Genomic DNA, 26,687 nt, shown 5'->3' with positions numbered 1-26,687 from the left:
ACAGCTCCCAGGATGCTTTGCGGCAAAGGGGGAGCCGCGTCGTGCGACGCGAAATTGTGACCTCTCCCCTCCGTTTCGGCTCTCGCACTAACAATTGCCTGGGCGCCTTTAGGAGGAAGGAGGGGGCAAAGGGGAGGAGGCAGGCAGGCCGTGAAAGCCCCTTCCTGCGCAGGCGCGGAAGACCGGGAAGGCGAAGAGCGAATCACAGCGTAGGAAACAAAACTGCCGGCTTTCAAATCCTCCGCCTCCCATAACGCCATCGTCTTCGTAGGCTTGGGGCTGCGGTAGCGGCTGCAACGTGACAGGCTGGAACCCGGCGCTTTCGCAGGTAAGCGGCGGCGGGGTGGTCTCGCGCGAGGAGGGGCGGGAGTTGGCGGGCTGGGTCTATTAGGCAGGCTCGCCGGTGAGAGGGCGCCGGGTGGGTTTGCTAGCGCCGCCTCCCCGCTTTCCGCCCCGGCCATGCCAGGCGCGGCGCGTGGTGGGAAAGGAGGAGGCACTTGCGCGTTGTCCCTCGAGATACACGTGTCCGTACGTTCCCACGGGACATACACCGTGCTCGGTTCGCCCGGCGGAGACGTGGATCCAAACCTCCCTACTAGGAGTGCCTTTTTTACCAGCCCAAAACTCTCGGTCCCTTCCCTGTATGACGTCACGCCCTCGTTGGCAGTTTTAGGGCCCACTCGGGTGAGCCTGTTGTGTAATTTTGTTGTGCTGTTGCGTTTGTGCGAAGCCCGTGCATTACGGAGCGAGGGACTCGAGTCACCTCTTTGCTCACCTTCTCTCAGTTCCACTTACTTTTTTAAAGTGAGCATCTGCATGGGAGGCTGCTTACGTAGAATAGCGAGGAAGCAGGCGGAACTGAGTCAATGAAGGCGAGCGGTGTGTCTAGATTGGCTGAGCAACGCTCGATGACTGAAATAGCTTGCAACATGAGGAAATACGTCAGCTTCACGCATTTTCCTTTTGCTTCAGGAGTAGGGTGATAAAGTTGGAAAAACAAAAGGTATTAAATAGGACTTTTGTTTGGGAATTGATTATTCTAGTGGAAACAAGTTGACAGTCTCTTGACCTGTGTAACAAACCACTAGTTAATAATAATATTGAAGCGTTTTGGAACTGAAGAGCTGGTAATAATGTGCCTTTAGCAGCACTGATAGTCACTAAAATGTTTATCAAAACAGGAGTGGAAAATTAAATACATTTTATGTATTTTTTTAAAAAAAATGTTTTGTTTTCTGCAACAGTCTGAACAGAGAACTAGCAATACAGTATCATTAATGGGGAAATCAAGTTAAAGTATGACCAGAAAAAATGAGTTAGAAAGCTTGATATTCATGGAGCCATTGCCAAAAAGCTAACTTTCTCCCCACCCCAACTACACTTTTGATAGTGGTGAAATGTGAAGCCAAGCCTCTGCTGATAACTCAGTGGATGGGGGAGGGAGTGATCTTTTTAAATATCATGGTCTCAAATAGTGCAGAACTGAACTGGAAACCCGTGATGAGAAGCCCATAGGTTGGACATAAGCACAACAGCACACTGCCGTTCCTTTTCCCTAGCATATTCACAAGCATACTTTCTTCAGTACTGGAGACAGAATATTGCTATTGTGACAAGTAGCCACTGGTAACCTTATCTTCAATGTATTTATGTAATACCTTTCAAAGTCAAACAAATTGGCACCAGTCACTACATAGTGAATCCATAGTTTAGCTATGATGCGTTTGAAGAAGTACTTCCTTTGGCCTGTCCTGAATTTCCCATCATTCAGCTTCTTTGGATGATCCTAGGTTCTAAAGAAAAGGACGACAGACTCCACCCACTAAATAAATCCATGCTATGCGTAATTTTATACCGGTATATTGTTACAAAAGTCCAGTGCCTGCCTCTCTCACTGCCAAGTGGTGGCAAGAGCCCATGGGGTCACAGGGACACACACAGGGTCTTTGTCCCTTTGGAGAATAGAAGACATGGCAGATACTGTTGTGCTTTAAAAAAATATGGTTTATTTGCACCTTCAGACTGCGTGGTGGGAGTCCAGATCTTACAGCAGGCATCCCCAAACTCGTCCCTCCAGATGTTTTGGGACTATAATTTCCATCAACCCTGACCACTGGTCCTGTTTGTTGTTGATTAGTCGTTTAGTCGTGTCCGACTCTTCGTGACCCCATGGACCAGAGCACGCCAGGCACTTCTGTCCTCCACTGCCTCCCGCAGTTTGATCAAACTCATGCTGGTAGCTTCAAGAACACCATCCAACCATCTCATTCTCTGTCGTCCCCTTCTCCTTGTGCCCTCCATCTTTCCCAACATCAGGGTCTTTTCCAGGGAGTCTTCTCTTCTCATGAGGTGGCCAAAGTATTGGAGCCTCAGCTTCACGATCTGCCCTTCCAGTGAGCGCTCAGGGCTGATTTCCTTCAGAATGGAGAGGTTTGATCTTCTTGCAGTCCATGGGACCCTCAAGAGTCTCCTCCAGCACCATAATTCAAAAGCATCAATTCTTCGGCGATCAGCCTTCTTTATGGTCCAGCTCTCACTTCCATACATCACTACTGGGAAAACCATGGCTTTTACTATACGGACCTTTGTTGGCAAGGTGATGTCTCTGCTTTTTAAGATGTTGTCTAGGTTTGCCATCGCCTTTCTCCCAAGGAGCAGGCGTCTTTTAATTTCGTGACTGCTGTCACCATCCGCACTGATCATGGAGCCCAAGAAGGTAAAATCTCTCACTGCCTCCATTTCTTCCCCTTCTATTTGCCAGGAGGTGATGGGCCCAGTGGCCATGATCTTCGTTTTTTTGATGTTGAGCTTCAGACCATATTTTGCGCTCTCCTCTTTCACCCTCATTAAAAGGTTCTTTAATTCCTCTTCACTTTCTGCCATCAAGGTTGTGTCATCTGCATATCTGAGGTTGTTGATATTTCTTCCGGCAATTTTAATTCCGGCTTGGGATTCATCCAGCCCAGCCTTTCGCATGATGAATTCTGCATATAAGTTAAATAAGCAGGGAGACAATATACAGCCTTGCCGTACTCCTTTCCCAATTTGGAACCAATCAGTTGTTCCATATCCAGTTCTAACTGTAGCTTCTTGTCCCACATAGAGATTTCTCAGGAGACAGATGAGGTGATCAGGCGCTCCCATTTCTTTAAGAACTTGCCATAGTTTGCTGTGGTCAACACAGTCAAAGGCTTTTGCATAGTCAATGAAGCAGAAGTAGATGTCTTTCTGGAACTCTCTAGCTTTCTCCATAATCCAGCGCATGTTTGCAATTTGGTCTCTGGTTCCTCTGCCTCTTCTAAATCCAGCTTGCACTTCTGGGAGTTCTCGGTCCACATACTTCTTGAGCCTTCCTTGTAGAATTTTAAGCATAACCTTGCTAGCGTGTGAAATGAGTGCAATTGTGCGGTAGTTGGAGCGTTGTAGTCCCAAAACAGCTGGAGGGACGAGTTTGGGGGTGCCTGTCTTACAGCGTGGCCAACGGCATTGTAGGCAACCTTTCCTCTCTCCCTGGCCAAGATGGATCTCTCCCCCGCTCTTCCTGCTCATTCCTCCCAGAAACCTCTGCTCAAAAGCACACCCCATCAGCTTGACAACCCTTCAAATCAGACCCCTGTCTCTGTTCACACCTGGGAGGAGGAGTTCTCCTGCCAATTGCCCTAGCTTGGCCAGGCAGGTTTGCATAAGCCAGCCCAGGAGTTTCCTCATTTCATTCAATTTATTCATTCCTATGGTTTAGCGGGACGCCCCCCCCCCCAATCTATACCATCATGTCCCCTTTCACCTTTTCCTCCTCCTAAACTAAAGAGTCTCTTTCCTCAGAGAGGAATTACTGCAGTCCATTGACCATTTGGTTGCCCGTTACAGAATATTTTCCAGTCCTACAATATCCTTTTTGAGGTGGAAGATAGGCCCTGGCCAAAACTCTAGCTGCAGCGTTTTGGACCAGTTGAAGTTTTCAAACAGTTTTCAGAGATGGTTAACATAAAGTGCCTTATGTTAACTTTGCCTAGAAGTGGAAAAGGCATGACAGTGAGGAGAGCTGTTTTCTCCTGGTAAGAGTACAGCTAGTGCATCAAGCTGAAGCAGCACAAAGCAGTCCTGTCCACTGCTACGAAATGGATCTCCAAGAGCAAAGTTGGATCCAGAAGAGCTCCCAAATTGTGAACCTGCTCCTTTATGAAGAGTTGAACCTTGTCCAGAACAGACTTTACACCTAACCCTGGATTGGGTCTCCTGATCAACAGCACTTCTGCCTTACCTGAATTGAATCTGAATTTATTAGCCCACATCCAGTCCCTCCTTAAATTCAAGCAGTGATTCAAGATCTCACGCAACCTCTCTAGAATCAAATGGGAAAGAGAAAATTGGGTGTCCTTACCATGCTTCTTGGTTTGTTTATTTTTATTTCTTTCATAAAATTTATACACCACTTGATTGTGAAAATATAAAAGCCCACCTCAAAGTGGTTGTACTAACACCACATTCCAGATCTCTGGAGCTTCTCTCCCACTGGTTTATGTCAGAGTTGAATAGCATGGGTCATAAGATGAAGCCTTGTGGAACTCTTGAGGGACCAAGAAAAAGGCCCTGGGGTGAAAGTACCTGTAGATAGCGCAATGGAAATGTCAACCTAGTGTGCAGTGGCTATGAAAAAGGTGATTTCAACGCTAGGAAAAATTAGGAAGGGGATTAAAAGAAAACTGCCAATATCATAACACCATTATACAAACCTATGGTTTAACCATATTTGGTTCTGGTTGCCTCACCTCAAAAAGGATATTGTAGATTTGGAAAAGGGTCAGAAAAGGGCAACCAGAATGATCAAGGAGATGGAGAGACTTACCTAGGAATGAATGTTGATTATGACAGATGCTTAGTATATTATTTAAGAATACTGGAAGATTTGTGCGCTGGATCAGCCTTTTAACAATTGGCATTCAGGGTGTTATGTGGCATGCTGACTCAATTTAAAACTGAAAAAGCATGCTCAAGCAACATTTTAAATAAGAATTTGGATTGAAATCGGGGGGGGGGGGCTAGTTAGCAAAATATTAATTCCAAGAGATATAATTAGGCCTGTAGATAAATGTGACACCCCTTGTTTAAAAATAGCATGAAGGTAATCTTCATTTTAGAAGGTGGCAAACAGATGCAGTGCTGTGGACATGAGTTCTGGTGCTAAGATAAGAAACAAGTGGCTATTCCTTCCTATCTAAAAAAAGTGATATTAATATAGAACAGTAATAGGTTTGCTTTGCTTACTTTGGACCGATAGACCACACATTCCACATTTTCTGGTTTTGTGGCTCGCACAATTCTAACTGTTGCAGACCATGTCATCTTTGGTGCCAATTTCTACAGCTGTGCTTAGAAATGAATATAAAATAAATTATTTTAGGGTAACTTCCCTCCCTGCTACATGATAAAGTGGACTTTTGAAATTACCCAACATGGTCAAATTGCCAGGAAACATAGCAACAAGTGATTTTATTATGTAGTTGGGAGTTTCACAGTACTTGAAGGAAGTGTGTGTGAATCTGAGTTTATGATATGGTTTATCTCTGTAGATCAAGTATAAGATTGAAATGAGACCCTCCATGATGAACTCCATGGTAACCTGGCACAAGCCTTACTCCAGCATCCTGAAATCAGGAATATCCTGAGTTCACGCACACATATCTGATTTTAAGGATTAACACAGGCAAATTTAGCTGTCAAGTGCAGGATACTCAGCTCCTCAGTGAGATCCATCGGCACAATGATAAGGTGATGTAAAGGTTCAGGTAATTGCTCACTGTCACAAATCTTTCACCTTTTTGTTAAACAGACAGGAACAGGATGACCAAAGATGAGAACTAGGCAGGAAATTCCAGAAGTAACTATAGAAATTATAGAAACTACTCATTTCACAACCCCCTCCCTTCTCCACTGGCATGCCTTGGCAAAAAGGGTATTAAAAAACCATTAGATGCAAAGATTAGTTAGCTCTCACAGCTCCAACAGGACAGCACTTGACCCAGCGATCCCTAGGACTCTGCATACGTCTGCTTCACTTTAAGGGCATGTATACTTTCCTCTCCCTCTCCCCCCCAGTGTGGGTTTAAGGCAAAATTGCCATGCCCATGCTTTTGTAGGCCTTTAGAATAATTTGGGAATCTTACTCTTTCATCAAAGTGTATACATATTGTCATTTGCTACCTGCTTAGACTGTAACTTTGCCGCCTAAAGCAGCATTTTTATATATTCTGTCACCCCTGTGTTACATAGTAAACCAAGCTTCTTTTATTTCTTTGTGTAAGAGCTGCTTGTAGGCATAAGACTAAGGGTTAACACACATCCATGACAAGCACACCTCGTAACTCCAGCAAAAGATCCTAAACCTCTCAGCAGTGTGTATATGAACATACATGAATGCTGGTGGTCCACATGAAAGTCCAGGTAGCACACATTGTAACATGGTGTCAGTTGGATGTTGATTCTGGGAGCCCAGCTTCCGTGGTTCTTGCTGACTTGCAGGGGCTTGTATCTTACAGTAAACTGTGTATACCATTGATGGTCCTGAACTATGAGATGTGTGTCTCCAATGTAGCCTTCGTTGCCCATGCCACATTCTACATAGATACTGTTTTTATTGTTGTAAGTCACTTTGAGACACCTTAGTGCAAAAATGTGACAAATAATGATGATAGGAAACCAGTGCCCTTAAGGAGGGAGAAACAAACTTGGGAATAGCTGCTAATCTGTGTCATCTAGCTTTGGCTCCTTTTCATTTCCATTAAAATCCATAGTGTTGAATGGTCAAGCTGTGTATGTAACATTTGGGCCGTATCAGAGTTCCTTGTTAGTGGCTGGGATTGAACCCAGCCAGAGTATGTGGTCAGAGAAATGCTTCCTTCCTCCTCCAGATACTGCTAATGAGAGAAAGCGTAGGCAGGTGTTATAATGAGGAATCTGATTGCCTATATTTCAAACTTGTCTTTTCCCCAACTTCCCCATTGGAGCTTTTCCTCGCTCAGGCTTTGCTAGGTGCGCAGAAATCAGGAACAGGACTTCAGGAAATCAACCTTTTGTGAATGAGTGTGGAGCTGATTTTTTAAAATTATGGATATGGCTGCTTAGGTTCTGCTAGTTGATGAATATTGCCCTTCTACTAATTTGAGTTTGACATGCTTGCCCCAGTTTATCATCAGCCTCATGCAAATAATCCTCTCCTGAAATGTGCTGATGCTGAATATTAAAGCAAACTGCATTATTTATGTGGAACTTAGCAGAAGCGTGGCAGTACACACTAGCAAACCATGCTTTGTAGCCTCTTTTCAATAGCTGTTTCCTAATCCGCAGCTCTTAGAACTGGCATGTGGTGACTTGGGTAAATTATTGTTCTTTTATTTTCGCCTGCATGTGACAGGGCCTGTTTGCTATCCTCGCAGGCAGTTTTCACCCCAGTGTTAGCCTGTTCTGACCTCTTTTCTCGCGGCATATAATATAAGGTAGGCAAAGATTATTAGTCTACTGAAATAGTTGTTTTGCAGGAGGTTGTGTGATGGTTTAACCCTTTGCTCCCTTCTCTTGACTGTTTCCTTTTCTCCACGAGCACTTAAGGGGTTAAGCCTTGAAAGTAGTTATCTATCAAACAATAAATTCTACATATAATTGAACAGCACATTTTCACCCCATTGATGGTATATGCTTTCTCTCCTCTTTTTCAGCACCCTTCCCAACTGGTAATCAGTAAAGGTTGACACAATCCAAAAAAATGGCATCCGAAGACATTTCTAAGCTGGCAGAGTCCTTAGCTAAAACTCAGGTGGGCGGAGGGCAGCTGAGCTTCAAAGGCAAGAGTCTGAAACTCAATACCGCAGAAGATGGTAAGAGGAATAGCACTGCTTTGAATGTTTTCCCAGCATTAGATCCTGGAAAAGTCTGGCCTGATCAAATATATGTGTGTGTCCCGTCCCCGTCCCCTTAATCTTTCTAAAATGGCAGATTTGCAGGAAACCCAATCCTTCCTTGATTTTGGATTCTGAATTGCAGGGTGAATGTGTATCTGTGCTTCACAGGCAAATTCTTTCTGGTGGTTCCTCTAGAGACCCAAACAAGGAGAATGATTCAAGAGAGATTCTCCAACCACCCTTAGTACATACCTGGGCTGCACACACCCCCTTTCTCCAGAGGTTTTTTTTTTTTTTTAATTGCACAACTGGTACTGTTAGCACTGTTAGATCTCAGTTTGGGGGAAAAGTAATATTCTGCTTATTCTGTGCAGCCGAAGAGGTGATTAAAGAGATTGAGGAGTTCGATGGCCTGGAAGCACTACGCCTCGAAGGCAACACTGTGGGGGTGGAGGCAGCAAAGGTCATTGCCAAGGCTCTGGAGAAGAAATCTCAGCTCAAGGTGAGCATTTCAGTGGATGATGGACAGTGGAAAACTCATTATCTTGCAGCTTAAATTCATTGGCTGCTTGACTAGCAGATAAAACAGGCCCAGGGAGATCTGTGACATTCACAAACATAAGAAAAAAATCAAAACTGCTTTAGCAATTTTAAATTATAAGTGGCATTCACCACTGTGCTTCCTGTGATTGACTCTGTTGGTTAAGTGAACCTGTGGGTCTCCAGATGTTGGACTCCCATCATCCCCAGCCAGCCTGGCCAGCGCTCAGGGATGCTGGGAGCTGCATTCTGCCATGATTTGGAGGGACACAGACTCCCCACTCTTGATTTAAGGAAAAGTTTGAATTGGTGGAGCAAATACTGGTTGAAACCATTGTTCAAGCAAAGTTTACTATTTTTGCAGGGAAGAAAATGAAATATGCTAGGTCTTACAGTAGCAGTTATGAATTCTTCAGCCATTCTCTCTCCTGCCCTCAACCCTCTGACTACAAAACAACCGTCTGACTATTTTTTGGGGTGGGGTGGTGATTGCATAGATAGACCCTATTTTTAAAAAGACATTGCTTCCTGCCTTCTTTATGAACTCTGAAGTAGCACTGCTTCGGCTGTAATTACTAAGCTTGTGTGTGTATGCGGTAATATTTTTAAATTAGTGTGCAAGATTATACTGGATATTTGAGCAAATTCAATTCCAAATGCCACTCTGCATGCCTCCTTTGGAGCATGGTGATTTTATTTATTTCACAAAATTTATATACCACTTGATTGCATGCAACAACAACCCTCAAAGCAGTTTCCCAGAGGAATAAAGCAATGAAACTACCAGTAAAAAAACAGTTGAAGACAAATGTTTTAAACATTTAATGAATAATTAAAACCAACAATAAGGATTAGTTTACCAAATTTCTAATCTCTATGTATTATTGCTATGTGCTGTCAAAAACCTGTTATTATAAAAAAACTACTCTTGAGCAAAAAACATTTGATATAAAGCCAATGTAGCTCTCCATTATGCACACCGAGTGAGTGAGTACAAATACTTTGACTAATCATGGTAGATTACAATGTACTTTTATTTTTAAGCATGTATATAATATATATATGTCTTATTTTAGAGATGTCATTGGAGTGATATGTTCACCGGGAGACTACGATCTGAAATTCCCCCTGCTCTGGTAAGTGTAAGACTAGGTCGCTAATATTACCAAATGCCATTTTCATTGTTTCTTATTCCATGCTCTTATGATATTTTTCTGAGGCTAAAGTGTAGGAATGGCTTTCTGAGCTTGATGATCAACAGTGGGAGCAATATACTGTTTCTGTTACAGGGACTTTATGGCAAAGGTGGGGAAGCTTTTTCAGCCCAAGCTTTTTTACCCTTTCTGGGTAACTTTCCGAGGGCCACATGCCAGTGGTAGGTAGAGGCAGAGGCAAAAGTGGGTGGGGCAATAAAGTTAGAAATTACCTTTGTACAGTAGGCTAGTTTCTGCACACAGTCATGCACACCTTGCTATCCTCTATCCATGCATCCAAGAGGCACTGTCAGAGTTCAAGGACACACTCATTCCAGGCAAAACCACTTGGGCTGCAAAGCAGAGCCAGTCAGGAGTGTGGCCTGAGGAGAACTTCGAGGGTCTTAGGTTCCCCACCCCTGCTTCAGGTAGAGACAGGGATGTGATTAATGAATGACCAAAAGGAAGGTTAAGAAGACTTGTAATTTTAAGCTTTGAAATTGGTTGCCGTAGATTAATTGCCAAGAGAGATCTCTGTTGGGCAGAAATTGAGTAATGTTGGAATCAGTATTTTGATGGTAACAGTTTAATAAAACATTAGGGCATTATAAGGAGGGCAGAGTGTCATCAGTGGCTGTTTCCTCAGTCCTCTTTGCTCGGTGTCACAACATATCTGTTGCTGGAGAAAAGGCCAGGAGGGAACAGGAACACAGCATCCAGGTAGATGGGTGTGACTTGTGTTGCCCCTCCTTGGCACAGGCATGGCACATAGGACACGAAACAGGGCAGCTGCCTGCCTGCCTGCCTGCCTGCAACTTCTCCATTTTATGAACGAGAAGGAGCCTCTCAAGGCTGCTAGCGGGTGATGAGTGAAAAGAGACGGCAAGAAATGCCTGCAGGGCAGATCTCTGTCCTCTGCAGTGGACGGGGACATTGTGTCAAATTTACCTTTTGTTCATCTTTCAGATCGCACTTGGAGAGGCCATTGTTTCTGCTGGCTGCCAGCTTACAGAGCTGGATCTGAGTGACAATGCCTTTGGACCAGATGGAGTGCGTGGGTTTGAGGCACTTCTGAAAAGCCCTGCCTGTTTCACCCTACAGGAGCTCAAGCTAAACAATTGTGGCATGGGCATTGGTGGTGGCAAGGTAAGGGCATTTCCTGGGTGGGGAATCCAGTCTTCACAGCAGGGTGAAACCTGAAACCCCCACTATTGGGGCTTCCTGCCTATCCATCACGTGATGTCACCATGATGTCACATTTCCCCCTTAAAGTGGAACTTGAATTCAAGTGGTACTGCAAAGGGAAGATCCCAGCGGGGTTGTGTCAGTTGATTGACACTGTCTTCAAACCCTATTTCTGACAAGTGTTGACTATTCAGAAGCTTTGATTTAGAGCTCTTGAGTAGAACCGGTTCCAGAAGGGCTTCTGTTTGCCAACAAGTTTTTTATTGCTTCAGATTGTTGTCTGCATTAAAATCTCTACAAGCTGAACAGGGTGGGCAGGCTTCTCTTTCTCTAGTAAAAAAAAAGTCTAATGTTTGACGGATATTTTTAAAAATATCTAAAGCATTCCTCTGCCTGCCATAGAATGGGGGTTTTTTTGAGAGGGATAGGGGAGCCAAGACCCTAATTTGGGGACCTGTGTCCTTATCTCACACACATGGAAATCTGAGTTGAAGACACACAACAGAGTCATTGCATCTTACTAACCTACATTCCCCTCATGATATTATTGCTGGGAATAGCCTTCAGTGGTGTGTAATATTTCCTGCAGAGTGCCTGCATTATGTATATATGTTTGTTTGTTTGTTTGTTTGTTTGTTTGTTTGTTTGTTTGTATAGGAAGTGGTAGCTTAAATGTGTGCCTTATAGGAATGGAATCCCTCAGGCCAAAATGACATTATAGTAGCATAAACAGTCTGGTATTATTATTACTTTAGATCTTGGCTGCAGCTTTGAAAGAGTGTCACAGGAAATCAAGTGTTCAAGGCAAGCCTTTGGCTCTGAAAGTATTTGTGGCTGGCAGGAACCGCCTGGAAAATGATGGTGCAACTGCTCTTGCTGAGGCATTCAGTGTAAGTACAAAAAGCAGGACTTTGAGACAGGAAGTTTGCCCTGACATTTGTTGCATGGGAACGGATGCTCTTAGCCATTGGTGTTAATGAACATGCATATTCTTCCTCCAAAGTGTGTTGTGGTGCCCTTTAAAAAACGAATTCCTTTTGCTACAATGCTACTATCTCCTGCATTGAATGGTATTAGTAGTGGTCAAGTTCGTTGCAGCATCAGAAAAGGCCATTTGAGGCAGCCTAAGTCACCTCTGTTGATACTGCTGCAAGAAGCGGCTTGCCAGGTAGAGTAGCACCACTGTGCTAGCTTGCCAGGAAATGGGTGCTCTTGCTTATCAGGCGGGGCAGAGTGGAAAGGAGGTTGATGCGGAGCAAACACACTGGCAGAATCAATCTAGGGTTCCTGCTGGTGCTTTTGCACCACATTGACCTCCCTGCTCCATTGGCCCTCCCTCCTGGTAAGCAACAGCAACTCACCTGCAGTATTTCTCAGTTGGTGGGCCAGGGACTACTAGAGGACTGCATTCCACTTTTAGGTGGGCCTCAGTTCTTCTTACTCACCCACCCTGCATTCCGGCTGTGCTGCAGAATTTTTGTTGGACCAATGCCAGCACCAGAAACTCGCCACATGCAGAGTAAAAGTGGTTGGGAGAAGAAGTGTGGAGGAAAGAGAGATGATTTCACTCTGAAGAAAAAGAGCAAGAGGAGGCATTGAACTAAATTAGAAAGAGAGACAAAAACTAATATTTTAAAAAGTAAATAAAGCAGGATGAGTAAGCAATGAGACAAGAAAGGAAAGTTGTTCTGGGTCTCAACATTCTGGAATCAGGAATGCGCTTAGGCTCTTCATTATTCAAATTAGCCAATCACTTTTGATCGCTAAATAGTATACAAAGGGTTCAGACAGAATACCCCAAAACAATTGTGGAAGATGGAGAGAAAAGGATCTGAGAACACCACTCTCCTAGAATTATCACCTATGACACGAACTTTATTTGCTTTCCATTCTGTTTTTGCCCCTTCAGGCTATTGGGACTCTGGAAGAAGTTCATATGCCACAAAATGGAATCAACCATCCAGGAATTACAGCCTTAGCTGAGGCTTTTGCTGTCAATCCCTTGCTGAGGGTGATCAACCTGAACGATAACACTTTTACAGAGAAGGGAGCTGTGGCTATGGCAGAGGTGAGCTCTTTTCACTTAAAATTAATCCCCCTTGATTCTAACAGTGACTTGGGCCAGGAAATCCTGAGAAAGTGTAGCGGGGGAAACACTTTCCTTAGGATTAAGTTGGTCTCGTGTGGTCTTCCACGAACAAGTAGAATAGTGAGTGGAATAATGTTCTCTATTCCATTCAGACCCTCAAGAAACTCAGACAAGTGGAAGTGATCAACTTTGGTGACTGCCTAGTACGTTCCAAGGGTGCTGTTGCCATTGCTGAAGCTGTTAATGAAGGACTCCATAAATTGAAGGTATTGGCTACAACTTAAATCTTTCAAGATACTGTATTTTGTTAAGCTGCTTGGGAGAAATCTGAGTGATTAAGTGAGATTTCAAATAGGAAATACTTTTTTTCTTTTCTTTTGTCCATCTCCCCATACCGTTTAACTCAAAAAAACCTGAAATAGGGATTGACAAAATACATGACTACTCATTTTCATGCCTATGGCTGAGATCCATCTTAAAGCTAAAGGCACCATTATGAATTAATGCCAAAACATAGCCACTAAGCATGAATACCGTATTTTTCGTCCTATAGAGCGCACCGGTCCATAGGACGCACCTCGTTTTTTGGGGGGGAAATGAATTAAAAAAAATTATTTCCCCCTCCGGAGGGCTCCCCGTGCTTCGGGCGACAGGCTGCCGCCCCAAGCCTCGCGCACCCGGCGGGACCTCCTGCCGGGCGCGCAAGGCTTGCAGACACTCGCCCGAAGCAGGGGGAGCCCTCCGAAGGGCTCCCCGTGCTTCGGGCGACAGGCTGCCGCCCCAAGCCTCGCACACCCGGCGGGACCTCCTGCCGGGCGTGCGAGGCTTGCAGACACTCGCCCGAAGCAGGGGGAGCCCTCCGGAGGGCTCCCCGTGCTTTGGGCGACAGGCTGCCGCCCCAAGCCTCGCGCACCCGGCGGGACCTCCTGCCGGGCGCGCAAGGCTTGCAGACTCTCGCCCGAAGCAGGGGGAGCCCTCCGGAGGGCTCCCCGTGCTTCGGGCGACAGGCTGCCGCCCCAAGCCTCGCGCACCCGGCGGGGCCTCCTGCCGGGCGCGCAAGGCTTGCGGATACTCGCGGGGGCTGCAGGCTGCTGCCCGCAAGCCTTGTGAGCCCGCAGGAACTCCCACCGGGCTTGCAAGGCTTGCGGATAGCTTCCTGAAGCCTGGAGAGCAAGAGGGGTCGGTGCGCACCGATGCCTCTCGCTCTCCAGGCTTCAGCGAAAGCCTGCATTCGCCCCATAGGACGCACACACATTTCCCCTTCATTTTTGGAGGGGGAAAAGTGCGTCCTATGGGGCGAAAAATACGGTATATTACAAGCCACTTGGCGTGATGGAAGAACGACATTTATTCTGTTTGAGAGAAATGTAAGTGTTTTGCATCCATTTGATATGAAATTTGGCTTAGAGGTAGTGTACTGAATCTAAAACTACAAAGAGTCAACATAAACCTTCATCTAGGATTTATTTCTGTGGTTCTTAAAAAGAAAACCAAGCACTACCGTATTTTTCGCCCCATAAGACGCACTTTTTCCCCTCCAAAAATGAAGGGGAAATCGGGGTGCGTCTTATGGGGCGAATGCCTGCAAGCCTCGCGCGCCCGGCAGGAGGTCCGACCGGGTGCGCGAGGCTTGGGGCGGCAGCCTGTCGCCCGAAGCACGGGGAGCCCTCTGGAGGGCTCCCCCTGCTTCGGGCGAGTGTCTGCAAGCCTCGCGCACCCGGCAGGAGGTCCCACCGGGTGCGCGAGGCTTGGGGCGGCAGCCTGTCGCCCGAAGCACGGGGAGCCCTCTGGAGGGCTCCCCCTGCTTCGGGCGAGTGTCTGCAAGCCTCGCGCACCCGGCAGGAGGTCCCACCGGGTGCGCGAGGCTTGGGGCGGCAGCGGACTGCTTGCGCGCACCGAGAAGCTTGGGGCCAGCTGAGCTCAGCTGGCCCCAAGCTTCTCGGTGCGCGCAAGCAGTCCGCTGCCGCCCCAAGCCTCCCGCACCCGGCAGGAGGTCCCGCTGGGTGCGCGAGGCTTGGGGCGGCAGCGGACTGCTTGCGCGCACCGAGAAGCTTGGGGCGGGCTGAGCTCAGCTGGCCCCAAGCTTCTCGGTGCGCGCAAGCAGTCCGCTGCCGCCCCAAGCCTCCCGCACCCGGCAGGAGGTCCCGCCGGGTGCGCGAGGCTTGGGGCGGCAGCGGACTGCTTGCCGGCATGCAGAAGCTTGGGGCGTGCTGAGCTCAGCACGCCCCAAGCTTCTAGGTGCGCGCAAGCAGTCCGCTGCCGCCCCAAGCCTCGCGCACCCGGCGGGACCTCCTGCCGGGTGCGGGAGGCTTGGGGCGGCAGCGGACTGCTTGCCGGCATGCAGAAGCTTGGGGCGTGCTGAGCTCAGCACGCCCCAAGCTTCTAGGTGCGCGCAAGCAGTCCGCTGCCGCCCCAAGCCTCGCGCACCCGGCGGGACCTCCTGCCGGGTGCGGGAGGCTTGGGGCGGCAGCGGACTGCTTGCCGGCATGCAGAAGCTTGGGGCGTGCTGAGCTCAGCACGCCCCAAGCTTCTAGGTGCGCGCAAGCAGTCCGCTGCCGCCCCAAGCCTTGCGCACCCGGCGGGACCTCCTGCCGGGTGCGGGAGGCTTGGGGCGGCAGCGGACTGCTTGCCGGCATGCAGAAGCTTGGGGCGTGCTGAGCTCAGCTTGCCCCAAGCTTCTGGATTAGCGCAGCGCACCTGGGGGGGAAATAAATTTTTTTTCCTTTATTTCCCCCCCTAAAATCTAGGTGCGTCTTATGGGCCGGTGCGTCTTATGGGGCGAAAAATACGGTATTTGCAATCTCTTAAACAAGGTTGTTCATAATTCAGTCATTTCTCCCCTAACCTCATCACTACCTTTTTAAGGAAGCTTTTTTTGGATTCCTGATTTGGTACTTTGTAATGTGAATTGTAGACATACCTGGCTTGAACATGCAAAATATATGTCTAATTAAAAAAAAAAAAATCTCTAAAACCATAGCTTCTGTCTGTTTAGGAACTCAACTTGTCTTTCTGTGAAATCAAGCGAGATGCTGCTCTAGTTATTGCTGAGGCTACTGAGGACAAGTCGGAGCTACAGAAGCTGGATCTCAATGGTATGAGGCTTAGGATGTCAGTGTCAAAAATCTTTTACTAGAACTCTGTAGCTGGATAGTTGCCTGGTTCATTCAGGTCAGCATGTGAATACTGTGTGCCTCAGTTCCCTCTTTTCCCCAACCTTCTGTTTAACCCAACCTTTCCATAGGTTCTCGGTCCATTGCCCACCCCAAACACTTGCTTCTCCAATCCTGTCTCTGAGATTCCTGTCCTTTAGCTTCCCTAACTACCGTAATTGAATCTCATATCAGTTGGCCGTGCAATGCTATTGTAGTTCCTAGAGCCTGTGCAGGGTCTTAGTCCTAGCCAAAGTGATTTACTCTCCCAGAAGATGGATAGGAAACATTCTGACATATTGTTCTCTGAGCATATATTGTTAGGATCGTCCTACTCGCTTGTAGGACCCTGGTAGAGTCACATGCTTGACTGGCATGTTCTCTCCCTCCTGGTCGGTCATTCGGGAGCTTCAAAAGCTTTCTCCAGCCTGAACATCACAGCGACTGATACCAAAAGGCATTAGCACGCTTTAGGATCCTGCAGAGTGTTAGCAGTTTACGTAACAGAACTCAGTAGCACAGCATTTTGGCTAATCTACTTTATTTACATATAATACACTCAGAGCCTTCTGACTTAGCTCCTTCCTCTTTCTCACCAGACAGCAAAGAGAGAGAACAAAGGACAATAGTCCCACATCACGGAACACAGTAACACAAAACATCCTGTCTCCGCCACTTCCCACACTGTGGAATGAAAACGTACACCGTCATGTGATAGACAACAATCCCATGACTGCAAACATGGAGCAAGAATCCTAACATATATAAAGTTCATGAATATTCTATATCACCACTACAATTTAGCCATTTTGTGTCAGAGACTTCATGCCAAAGTACAATAGACTTGCTTTTTAAACACTCTTCCACATAGACCCAGCAAACCCAACTGAAGTGGCATTTCCTTCAGAGCACGTCCCATGATTGGGCATTTAAATATTCAAGTTGTTCATATAAAGATAATACTGAAGCAATAGCCGTTTCATTCCCAGCAGTTTGTATTGCTAGACAAATGCCTTTATGGCAGCTGTAGAATTTTTGTTGGGTGCATGTGGCACAAGAAGCTCAGTCAAGTAGCTCACAACAGAAAACAGCTGTTTAGCAGAGTGGTCTTTATGGGGCCAACACCAACATACACCCCTTTACATACACACACAGATGGTACAAGTAGCTTTCTCCCTCTCAACCCAGAGAGGATTCTTTGTTTCAAAGTCATTGCTGTGTCAAAGTCCACAGCCAAGTCCTAAGCTTGGTTGCTGCAAAGTCCTGCAACTGATAGGGTTCTCTGAGTTCTGAAGTCTGGCAATTTTCCAACTTCTTCCTCAGACACCTTCAAAGTCTTCCCTTAAATCCGTAGTCCCAACAGATAGCCTTCAGCAGTTCCTGAAATCTCCTCCCACGACCCACAGAGTTTTGCCCTTTTCTACACAAAATTACTTGCCAAATCTGCCCGGTAACACATATGAGAGAGTCACAGGATGGCTGCAGGTGCATTGTGGGGATTACAGTCTTTGCTGATGTCTGTCTTGCCACAGGGAATTGTTTTGGAGAGGAGGGTTGTGAGCAGCTCCAAGAGATCCTTGAAGGCTTCAACATGGCAGAAGTGCTTGGAACTCTGAGGTAAGATATACATGAAGAAGCTATGGTAATCAAGGAACTCTTTCTCTAGTGAAGCTGCATGCAAGCTGTGCTGCTTGTGAAATGGCCATTTTTCCAACAGTAGTTAAGCTCGGGCTCCTAACTGGTTTTGCTGTTTTTATAACAACCATTCTAGGAGTGTTACAGTGGGATAAATCTGACTCGGGGGCCCTGGACATGCCCATCTCTTGATCGGTTGGCCTGAGTTTTTCGTTCCTTAAAACGTAAATTGTATGGACCCTCTTTGGAAATGGCTCATTCCTTATGTTAGTTAGTCATGATTGGCTAGGTAACCATTGCCAGGATGCATAGCTTCTGTTCCCGAGTGTGAAAATATTTTTCGGGTAGCACTTGTTGCTGCTCTTTTTGGTGGCTTAGGGGTTTGTTCTCTGCCTTTCTGAGCTCCTTTAAGAAAAAGATTTTATAAGCCATTTTACTTGGTTTTTGCTTGTGTAAAGATACAAAACTTGCTTTGTGACTACAGTTTTCTAAATGAGGCAAGAAAAATATGATGATAAGTTTAGGTTGTATTCCACTAAGTCAGAGTAGACTAATGAAGTCAATTGACATAACTAATTCAATTCCATTGATCTCCGTGAGTCCACTCCGAGTATGATTGGATCATATACCACCAGTTTTCTAGGAGCTATACAAAGATTAAATGTCAAATGCATCTCTGTCCACGAGGTAACAGTCTAACATTCACAAAACAAAAGGAAAAGGGGATGGGGTAGGAACTGGAAAACAATCAAATTCAGTCACTGATGAAGGCTCTGGGGAAACAATTTATTATTTATAAACCACCCACTCATATAGGACATCAAGGTGGTGTACAGAAATGTGTAAAAATAGAATAAAACATAAAATAGCATTAAGAACAATACAGTGATGGATGATATCCACTCCTGAGATCCAACTGCTGCTCCTTGAATGGACCACTAGGGACAATAGCCACTCCTACAAGTGTGCGTCCTTCCATCTTTGCCACTAGATCTTCCTCTTATTTGTGTTTAGGATTATTTAGTGTTGATTGTTACAAACTGACTGGCAATAAAATGCTTGTATCTGGCATGAAGCAGCTATATTCATAACATTCTCTCTCACACTTGTCCACCTAGTGATGATGATGGAGAAGATGACGACGATGATGAAGATGACGATGATGAAGAGGAGGAGGAAGAGGAGGAGGAAGAGGAAGAGGAGGAAGAAGAAGAGCCAACTCAGTTGCAGGAGAGAGGCCAGGGAGAGCAAGAATCACTGACGCCTAAAAAAATCTTGGAGGCACATGTAAGTATGAACAGATCCTGTTACTTTCACATAGAGGGAAAATAGCTGTGGATGAAGTGAATACAAATCAATACATTACAATATGTATAAACAGAGAAAAAAAGAAAGAAAAGAAAAAAAGACCAAAAAAACACACAATACATCCGAACAAAAACAAAAGCAAAAACAATTAAAAAACACCTCCAATATTTCCATATCTTTATCTTTCATTAACTTGTTTCATCGACCTCCTCACACCTCCCTCCTTTTTCTTTTTCTTTTTTACTTTGTTTTGTAATTCTTAAATTCTTAATAAATTTTATTTTTTTAAAAAAAAGCTGTGGATGAAGTGATATGAGGTGGGAAAGTGTTCTGTAAGATTTCCCCTGCCATATTTTTCACTGTAATTTTTCCATTTCCAAATGCAGCGTTGCATAAAATTAATTAAAATGTATCGAGTGAATACAAGTCAAATTGGGCTGCTAAGCAAGAATTTCGATTCAAATATTTTTAGCTACTGGAAAAACTTTCGAGTTGTTTTTACAAACTTGAAGCACTACAGCCCTGATTCACAGGTCACATTAAACCACAGGTTAAAACAAATTGTGGTTTAATGTGAGCAAGTAGCATGCTGAAATGGACTGCTCTAAAGTTGCTGCTGTATCACTGTCTTCCAGCCTAATCAGAAGCCCAGGTTCAGATGATAAATCAAGCCAGACTCTGGTTTGTTTCAGCCACGGCAGGAGAGGAGCACCGCAGGAACATTTGAGCAGTATGCATCAGTATTCTGCTTGTTCACATTAAACTATAGTGTTAAATTGTGGTTTAATGTGAATGGGGCTAACAAAAGTTAGCCTACTAAATTTAAAGCAGAAATGCTAAATCAGACGCTAGTCTGAGGACTAACTCTCCAGGGACCACATGCCTTCCGAGGGCTAGGACTGTCAATGAGTGGCACCATCCCACACTCTTGGACAGATGCACAAACAGTACACACACAGAGAGAGCTCTCTTCCCCTTTCTCTTTCTCTCACTTTGTTTCTTCCCTGTGCGCCATCCCTTTTTTGTCCATTGGAAGGGATAATTCAGGAACAACCGAAGCAGCTCCCTCTTCATCCCAAACAACAGAGCGGTTTGTGGGGGAAACCCCATAGTTTTTCCTTGCTTTCCCACAATTCTCCCCCACAACTGAGCAGTGGTAAAGAGGGAGCTGCCCTTGTAGGTTTCACTGCGTCCAGGCGTTCCAGTTGTCTTGAGGCAGTGGCTTGTAACAGAGAAAGGTTTCTTTGACCCTCATTTTTCCTGAGGCACAAGACTTCAGTGATAGGAAGATATTTTTGCTGTGGCCTTAGTACGTTCGATAGAAAGGCTCAGCAGGGCAGATTTAGGGTGTTGTAATATAGCATTAGGCTCTTCTGCACTAACTTATTTATGACGACCTTCCATGTTGCCGCAACTCTTTTTTGGGACCTGCCTTTCCCTCCACTTCTCATCTACAGCACTAGAGTTTTGGCGCTTGTGAATTTTCTGGGGAATTACTAGGGCGCACTAATTTTCAGGGCCGTCTCTTCCAGGATTCTACTCCAGTGGTTTCTCCTTCTCTCCCTCCTGTGGATGTTGGCACTTTTCTTGCTTTTCCATCTCCAGAGAAACTGTTGCGACTAGGCCCTAAATGCTCCACCTTAATAGCGCAGCAGGTAAGTCACAGCTGTTTTTCATGAGTCGTGGGGGGTTGTTGTTTTTGCAAAGCTACAATTTGAGATTGGTCTTTATTAGGTGCTTCAGAGGATTCAGAGTACAAATACTTACATAACTTCAGGAAGGCTACAAAATATGCTTGAGTATAATTAGACTTATCTGTATTCTTCCCCCTGAAAATCATAATCATAATATTTATACCCCACCCATCTGGCTGTGTTTCCCATGCTTGCTACTTGTTGAAATAGCTGGGGATGCAGGTGTCATGCATGGGCTGCAATTCCAGGCATAATGGCCATGGACTAGTTGTTCTTTCAAGCTTGCCCTTGATTCTGCATTTTTTGATTCTGGAATTACGTTTCTTCTAGACAGACACATCTGACACAGAGAAAGTTGTTACGGTTTTTCTGAAGATATCTTCTGTGTTCAAAGATGAGCCAACAGTAAAATCAGCAGTGAATGAAACAACAGGTGAGCCTGGGAACTTTGGCCAATAGAATGATGGCAAAGAGCAGGCGATCAGGCTCAGTCGCTATGGCCGGGGTGGCTAACCTTTTTTTTAGCTGAAGGGCTGATTGGCCAGTGGTCAGTTGCATTGACTACAGGGTTCAAGAGGGCATGACCAATTTTTAATTATTAGTTTTGGTAAGAAAAGACACATTTTGGGGGTCTTGAGGTGGTCATAAAAACCTTTTTGGTATCACAGCAGGGAGCCTATGGGAGCAGTCAGTAAAAATTAAGTATTTTTTTATAATGACCAATTTTTTGGGTGAGGGATATTGTGGGGGACACAAAAATGCTATAGGAAGAGCTATAAGCAGCTGCAGATTAGCCACCATAGGAAGATACCAGCTAAGTTCTGTGACCCACCAGGTTCTTAGTGTCTTTCTTTTGGCCACCTGCCTTCAGGACTGTAAAGCTTGAGAGCCTCTTTCCCTGAAAAATTGAAACCTGCCGTTCTCTTTTTTCAGATGCCATGATGAGAGAAGCTTTTTCATCAGCTACCTTCAATTCTGATGCTTTCATTACCAGCCTCCTGATTCACATGGGTTTGCTCAAGGTGAGAGGAGAAGCAAATGGCAGCTGTGAGGTGTGGTCTGTATAAGCAAACCGCACCCTTGTTCCAAAAATCAGAGAGATTTAGAAGACCAAGATAGCTGCTTGTGGAAGATGTTCTTTCTCTGTGACTATATAAGGCTTCTATGCATATCTGGTGATAAGCGATAACAGAAATCTGTTCTCAATACCAGATATTCTAAAATGGAAGTACCCATTTCTGCTCTTGGCAAATGGAAGGCATGTGGTAGGAATGGAAAGCAAATAATACACTTGCATAGACAGGGCCTTGATCAAGTACCTATTGTGCTCAAGCAACAGCTAAGTGTGAAATTTTACCTTCTCCTCACCCATCTATCCCAAATGCATCTGTTTGAGGGCTTTTTCTGCCCTTTAAAAAGGGTATAAATGATATGGCAGCTGGATGTCCTGTAAGGCCAGGAGGGACACTGGGCACATGCTTTCATTTCTCAGGCCAAAAAGAAATTGTCTGGGCTCTGAAAGGCCCTAGGGTAGGCAGCCACGAAGGGATGGGAGAGAAACAGGGGACACTGGTATCTGAACTGCACCATCTCAGCCAATTTATATACTCAACACAATTTAAATATACTCCTTGATTGTAAAAATCAGCCGCCTCTTGGTGGTCTCTGAACGATCCCAGATACTCATTTGTATCTCATTCATGTCTGCTTGTACCTTCCAGAGCGAAGAGAAGATCAAGGCTGTACCAAGCCTTTATGGCCCTTTGATGACTCTGAACCACATGGTCCAGCAGGATTATTTCCCTAAATCTCTTGTGCCAGTTCTTTTGGCCTTTGTTACAAAGTGAGTATTGCGCCTTTCTCCATAAGAACAATTAGGAACACTAGCTGCTCCCAGAGAACAGAGACACATCATATTGCTGGATCCAGCAGAAACCTCTCAGCACAACACATGATATTGCAAAGGGCTTAAACGTCAGCCATAAACTGTAATGACAGCTTACTTTTTTGCTGAAAAGCCTTTTTTGGTTGGTTGGCTGGTTTTTTTAAGGGTGATAGGTATCCAGCCTTGGAATCACACACTCATCTGGAGAGGGGTTGTTCATTCATTATGCTTGATTTATTAATGCCCCTCCATTTGTTGCCTATGTGAATGGCCTGAGGGACCTGAGAGAGAGGATCTCTTTTCCAGAGCCATTCACAGTACAACCTTGTTCAGATGTTTTAATGTTAAGTGTTCTAACGATTGTTACAATACTGTGGTTAATCAAAACTCATATTTTATCATAAGGTCTCAATAATCCCCTTGAGGTCTGCCTTTCAAAGAGCAGAATGACATGAGAACTTTTCATTAACAGAGCCTCCCACGGGGAGTTCTGAAGGGCTCAAATTTTACTCCTTAACTGTAAATTGCATGGACGATGCTAGCAGATTTGTTTTTGCCAAAGCGGAACTTAATGCTACTACCTTAACTATAGCTTCTGTTTACCATCCCTTCCTAAAAATACCCTTTCAAAAATACCCCTTTACTCAGCCTGGATAGCTCAGTTGGTTAGAATGTGGTGTTGATAATGCCAAGGTTGCAGGTTCATTCCCATATGGGACAGCTGCATATTCCTGCATTGCAGGGGCTTGGATTAGATCAGGGGTGTCAAACTCAAATTCATCGGGGGCCGCATCAGCAGTTTGGTCACCCACAAAGGGCCGGTTGTATCTATAGGACTATGTGTCCACTCTTTATTATCATAAATTATTGTCACTGCATTCAATTATTACTGTTTTTTTCTAATAATGTAAGTAATAACTAGCTCTGAAAGCAGAAACATAGTCAGAATAATGGCAAGTAGATATTCAAATGTACAATTATTGTACAATTTATTGAAAAATGATTTTTGGTAACAGACAGTAATTTTTTAAAAAACATACAAATATTGCCAAACACTGTTTATTACACATATGGCAAACACAAGGCTTTAACTTTTCTGACTAGATGGCTGACATCGTTTTCCTGAGGTCAGTCCATCGATGTCTGGCGTTAGGTCTTGTGCTGTAGCAATCCGCAAAACAGCATGGAGGTTATCATCAGTGATGCGTGATCTGAGCTTGGTCTTGTTCAGATTCATGACTGAAAACATCTGTTCACATAGATAGGTGCTCCCAAACATGGACAGAACACGTGCAGCTTGAAGTCGGAGCTGTGGCATCAAAGCAGGGGGGAGGAGACGGTAAAAGTCGTCGACTGTCGCATCCTGGAACTTCGCTTTCAGGCTGCTGTTGCACTGAAGTTCTATTAATTCCACTTAATTCTTGGACCTTTTGTTGCTTTTCCAGGTGGCTAAGGTTAGCAAATTTGGCTCCATGTTTGGTCTCAAAGTGCCGGCGTAAATTGTATTCCTTCATCACTGCCACTGCCTCATAGCAAATAAGACATACCGGCTTGTCTCCATTAATCACAAACATGTATTCACTTTCCCATCTCTCCTGAAATTGCCTTCCCTCTGCGTCAACTTTTCTTTTCTTGGACATTTTTGGGTTATTTGATTGTAGTTTATAGTCCCTATACCACTGTAAAGTGACACGGAAGTGGTCAGTATATCCAAAGTTTACCGCTCAGACTTTTAAGCAGAATAATAATAAGCAGACCCCCCCCCCTAATAAGCAGACCCCTCCCCCCCCCACATACATCATATGTACTTACAGTATAGGAGAGAAGGGTTCAGGCAGCCGTTGGATCTGTCACATCACAGGATGGCATGCGCTCAATATAAAAACAAGGGGAGGTTTCCTGAATGCATGTAAAGTGGAGGTTTCCTGTGTAGAACGGCCGGCGCCGCTAGAGGGCAGACGTTCTCTGGCTTGTAGGCTGCCGCGCATGCGCTGAAGAGGCGGCTTTCTTGTGTCAAAAAAAAAAAGTGAGAATAAAAGGTGCAGGCCGGCAGGCGGCGGCGGCTACACGGGCCACATGACGAGGTCTGGCGGGCCGGATTCGGCCCACGGGCCTTGTGTTTGACACCCGTGGACTAGATGATCCTCAGGGTCCCTTTCAACTCTACAATTCTGTTCTAAACTGATGTCTTTTCAAGAAGGTGCAATAATGTTAGATGGTGATTTAAATAGGATTTGTGATGTTCACATGGATAGAAGGGGTTCCACACCTTCTAAAATGAAAATGCAAGCCAAGGCCTTTTGCCAAAGTGCTACAAGGCTTTAATTTCATTGATGCTTGGTGTTTGCTTCATCTGACCCCAAGAGACTTTAGTTTCTGTTCTCATCCATATGAGCAGTACAGTTGTATCCATGTTGCTCTTTTGTCTTCCACTGAACCTTATAAGATCATGCAAGTGGGCATTGGCAGTCAGATGGTCTCAGACCATGCCCCAGTGTGAGCAGTAATACAAATATTCAATAAAGTTGCACTCTCCTTTTCTTGGCAATTATCCCCATGCTGTTGCAGCACCACCTAGTGGTTGACCACATTGTGGCAGAGTTGAAGTCATATTAAATAATGAAGATAGATAGATTGTGTGTGTGTGTGTGTGTGAGAGAGAGAGAGAGAGAGAGAGAGAGAGAATATATTGTCCTAGATAGACGTCTGTCAGTGCAGAACTTCTTTGTTCCATGCCTCACTCTTGCTACAGGTTGAATCCTGTTTCTGCACCACAACCCCATTTTCCCGCAGTACACTTTGCTCTGTACTCCATAGTTACACCAGAATAATCCTGATAGGTCAGGGGTGGCTAACCTGTGGCCTTCCAGATGTTGTTGGACTGCATCTCCCATCATCCTGCATGGACCATAGCTAGGATGCTGGGAGTCCAACAACATCTGGGCAGCCAGTTAGCCCCCGCCTCCCGTTTTAGACCATGGGGCCTACATGTACATGGGACACATACAAGTGTATCTGACTGTTGCATTGTGGGAAATCTTGAGTATTTTTTAAAGCACCTAGCGATTGCAGCTGCCTATGGCAGATTCCAGGGCTACGTAACTGAACTCTTTGTCCCTTTTGAGAATATCTGTTGATCCGAGTACAAGTTCATTAACATTGATCCCTTCTCCTATTTCCATTTTATCTTTGCAGACCCAATCATGCTTTGGATTCCTGTTCCTTTGCCCGCCACTTGCTCTTACAAACCCTCCACCAGCTGTAATACCCAGGAAGCTGTTTCCCTCACGTTATAGGACTGCCATCAGAGTGCTTGAGATGGAGAGCAGATAAAGACAACGGGACTTACGGACAAAACATTCTGCCTCTCTTGACACCAGGATGTCTGGCCACCTACTGCTACCTAAAGCTTTGAGGAAGTCTGCCATGTGCTTTTTTTAAACAAACGTGTTTGTGGTTTTTTGAGGGGGCTGTGTGTTTTTAAGCTCTCTTTTTTCCAAAGTGAACTCTGCCTTTCCCAGTGTAAATACTTTGTTGTTTTCCCCCATTCCCTTTTCTATGAGGTTAGTCTTCCCTCAGCTTTTCTGCATTTTGTTTAGCTGAAACTTCTGTTTCCAAATTCAGGGCTTTGGACTCACTAAATGGCTTAAATGGGACTGTTTGTCAGAGGACCACCTCTCATGGGGTAACAGAAAATCTTGACGCTAACTTTTTTACTGCACTGTCCTATGAGCTTTGGGGGAGCAATTCTTCCAGCTCTAGGCCAGCACCAGGTATAAAGCAATGTCACTATTTTTGCTGTTTCTCATAAATTTAGCTTATTATATTGTGTGGACCGTGACATATATTCCTAATTGGGGATATTTCATTGGTTGTTGGGTCATCATGAGTGAGCCTTCCCCCATTAGTCACTGATGTTTCTCATTGAAATGACTGATTCTGGTGGCCTGCAAGAAAACTGCTAGTAATATTTCTAAGCATAAACGCTCTCAATTAAAATAGGTTTGGTTCAGTATAAGAAAAATCAATATTGACTCTCCTCGGAATCATTCTGTTCATATTTTGTCTTATACCTTGAGTAAAGAAAGTGATTGTGTTTGGATTGTTAGAA

At 45.1% G+C, this 26,687-nt stretch overlaps 1 protein-coding gene across 1 annotated transcript; it reads left to right on the top strand.

The window, feature by feature from the left end:
* The first annotated feature begins 157 nt into the window (after positions 1–157).
* Positions 158–26,604, top strand: RANGAP1 (Ran GTPase activating protein 1). The gene is made up of 16 exons (XM_081209536.1): positions 158–328; positions 7,713–7,871; positions 8,270–8,397; positions 9,512–9,571; positions 10,595–10,774; positions 11,569–11,703; positions 12,723–12,881; positions 13,055–13,168; positions 15,898–15,997; positions 17,587–17,671; positions 18,808–18,976; positions 20,530–20,652; positions 21,022–21,124; positions 21,625–21,713; positions 22,413–22,534; positions 25,772–26,604. The coding sequence occupies exons 2-16, from the start codon at positions 7,760–7,762 to the stop codon at positions 25,839–25,841; spliced, it is 1,749 nt and encodes a 582-aa protein (XP_081065662.1). The 5' UTR covers positions 158–328; positions 7,713–7,759; the 3' UTR covers positions 25,842–26,604.
* Positions 26,605–26,687: the final 83 nt, after the last annotated feature.

The sequence above is a fragment of the Podarcis bocagei genome, assembly GCF_964188305.1.
Source record: "Podarcis bocagei genome assembly, chromosome: 10".
In the NCBI taxonomy this organism is placed as follows: domain Eukaryota; kingdom Metazoa; phylum Chordata; class Lepidosauria; order Squamata; family Lacertidae; genus Podarcis; species Podarcis bocagei.
The sequence above is the reverse complement of the archived record's forward strand: the minus strand, read 5'-3'. Positions and strand labels throughout refer to the sequence as shown.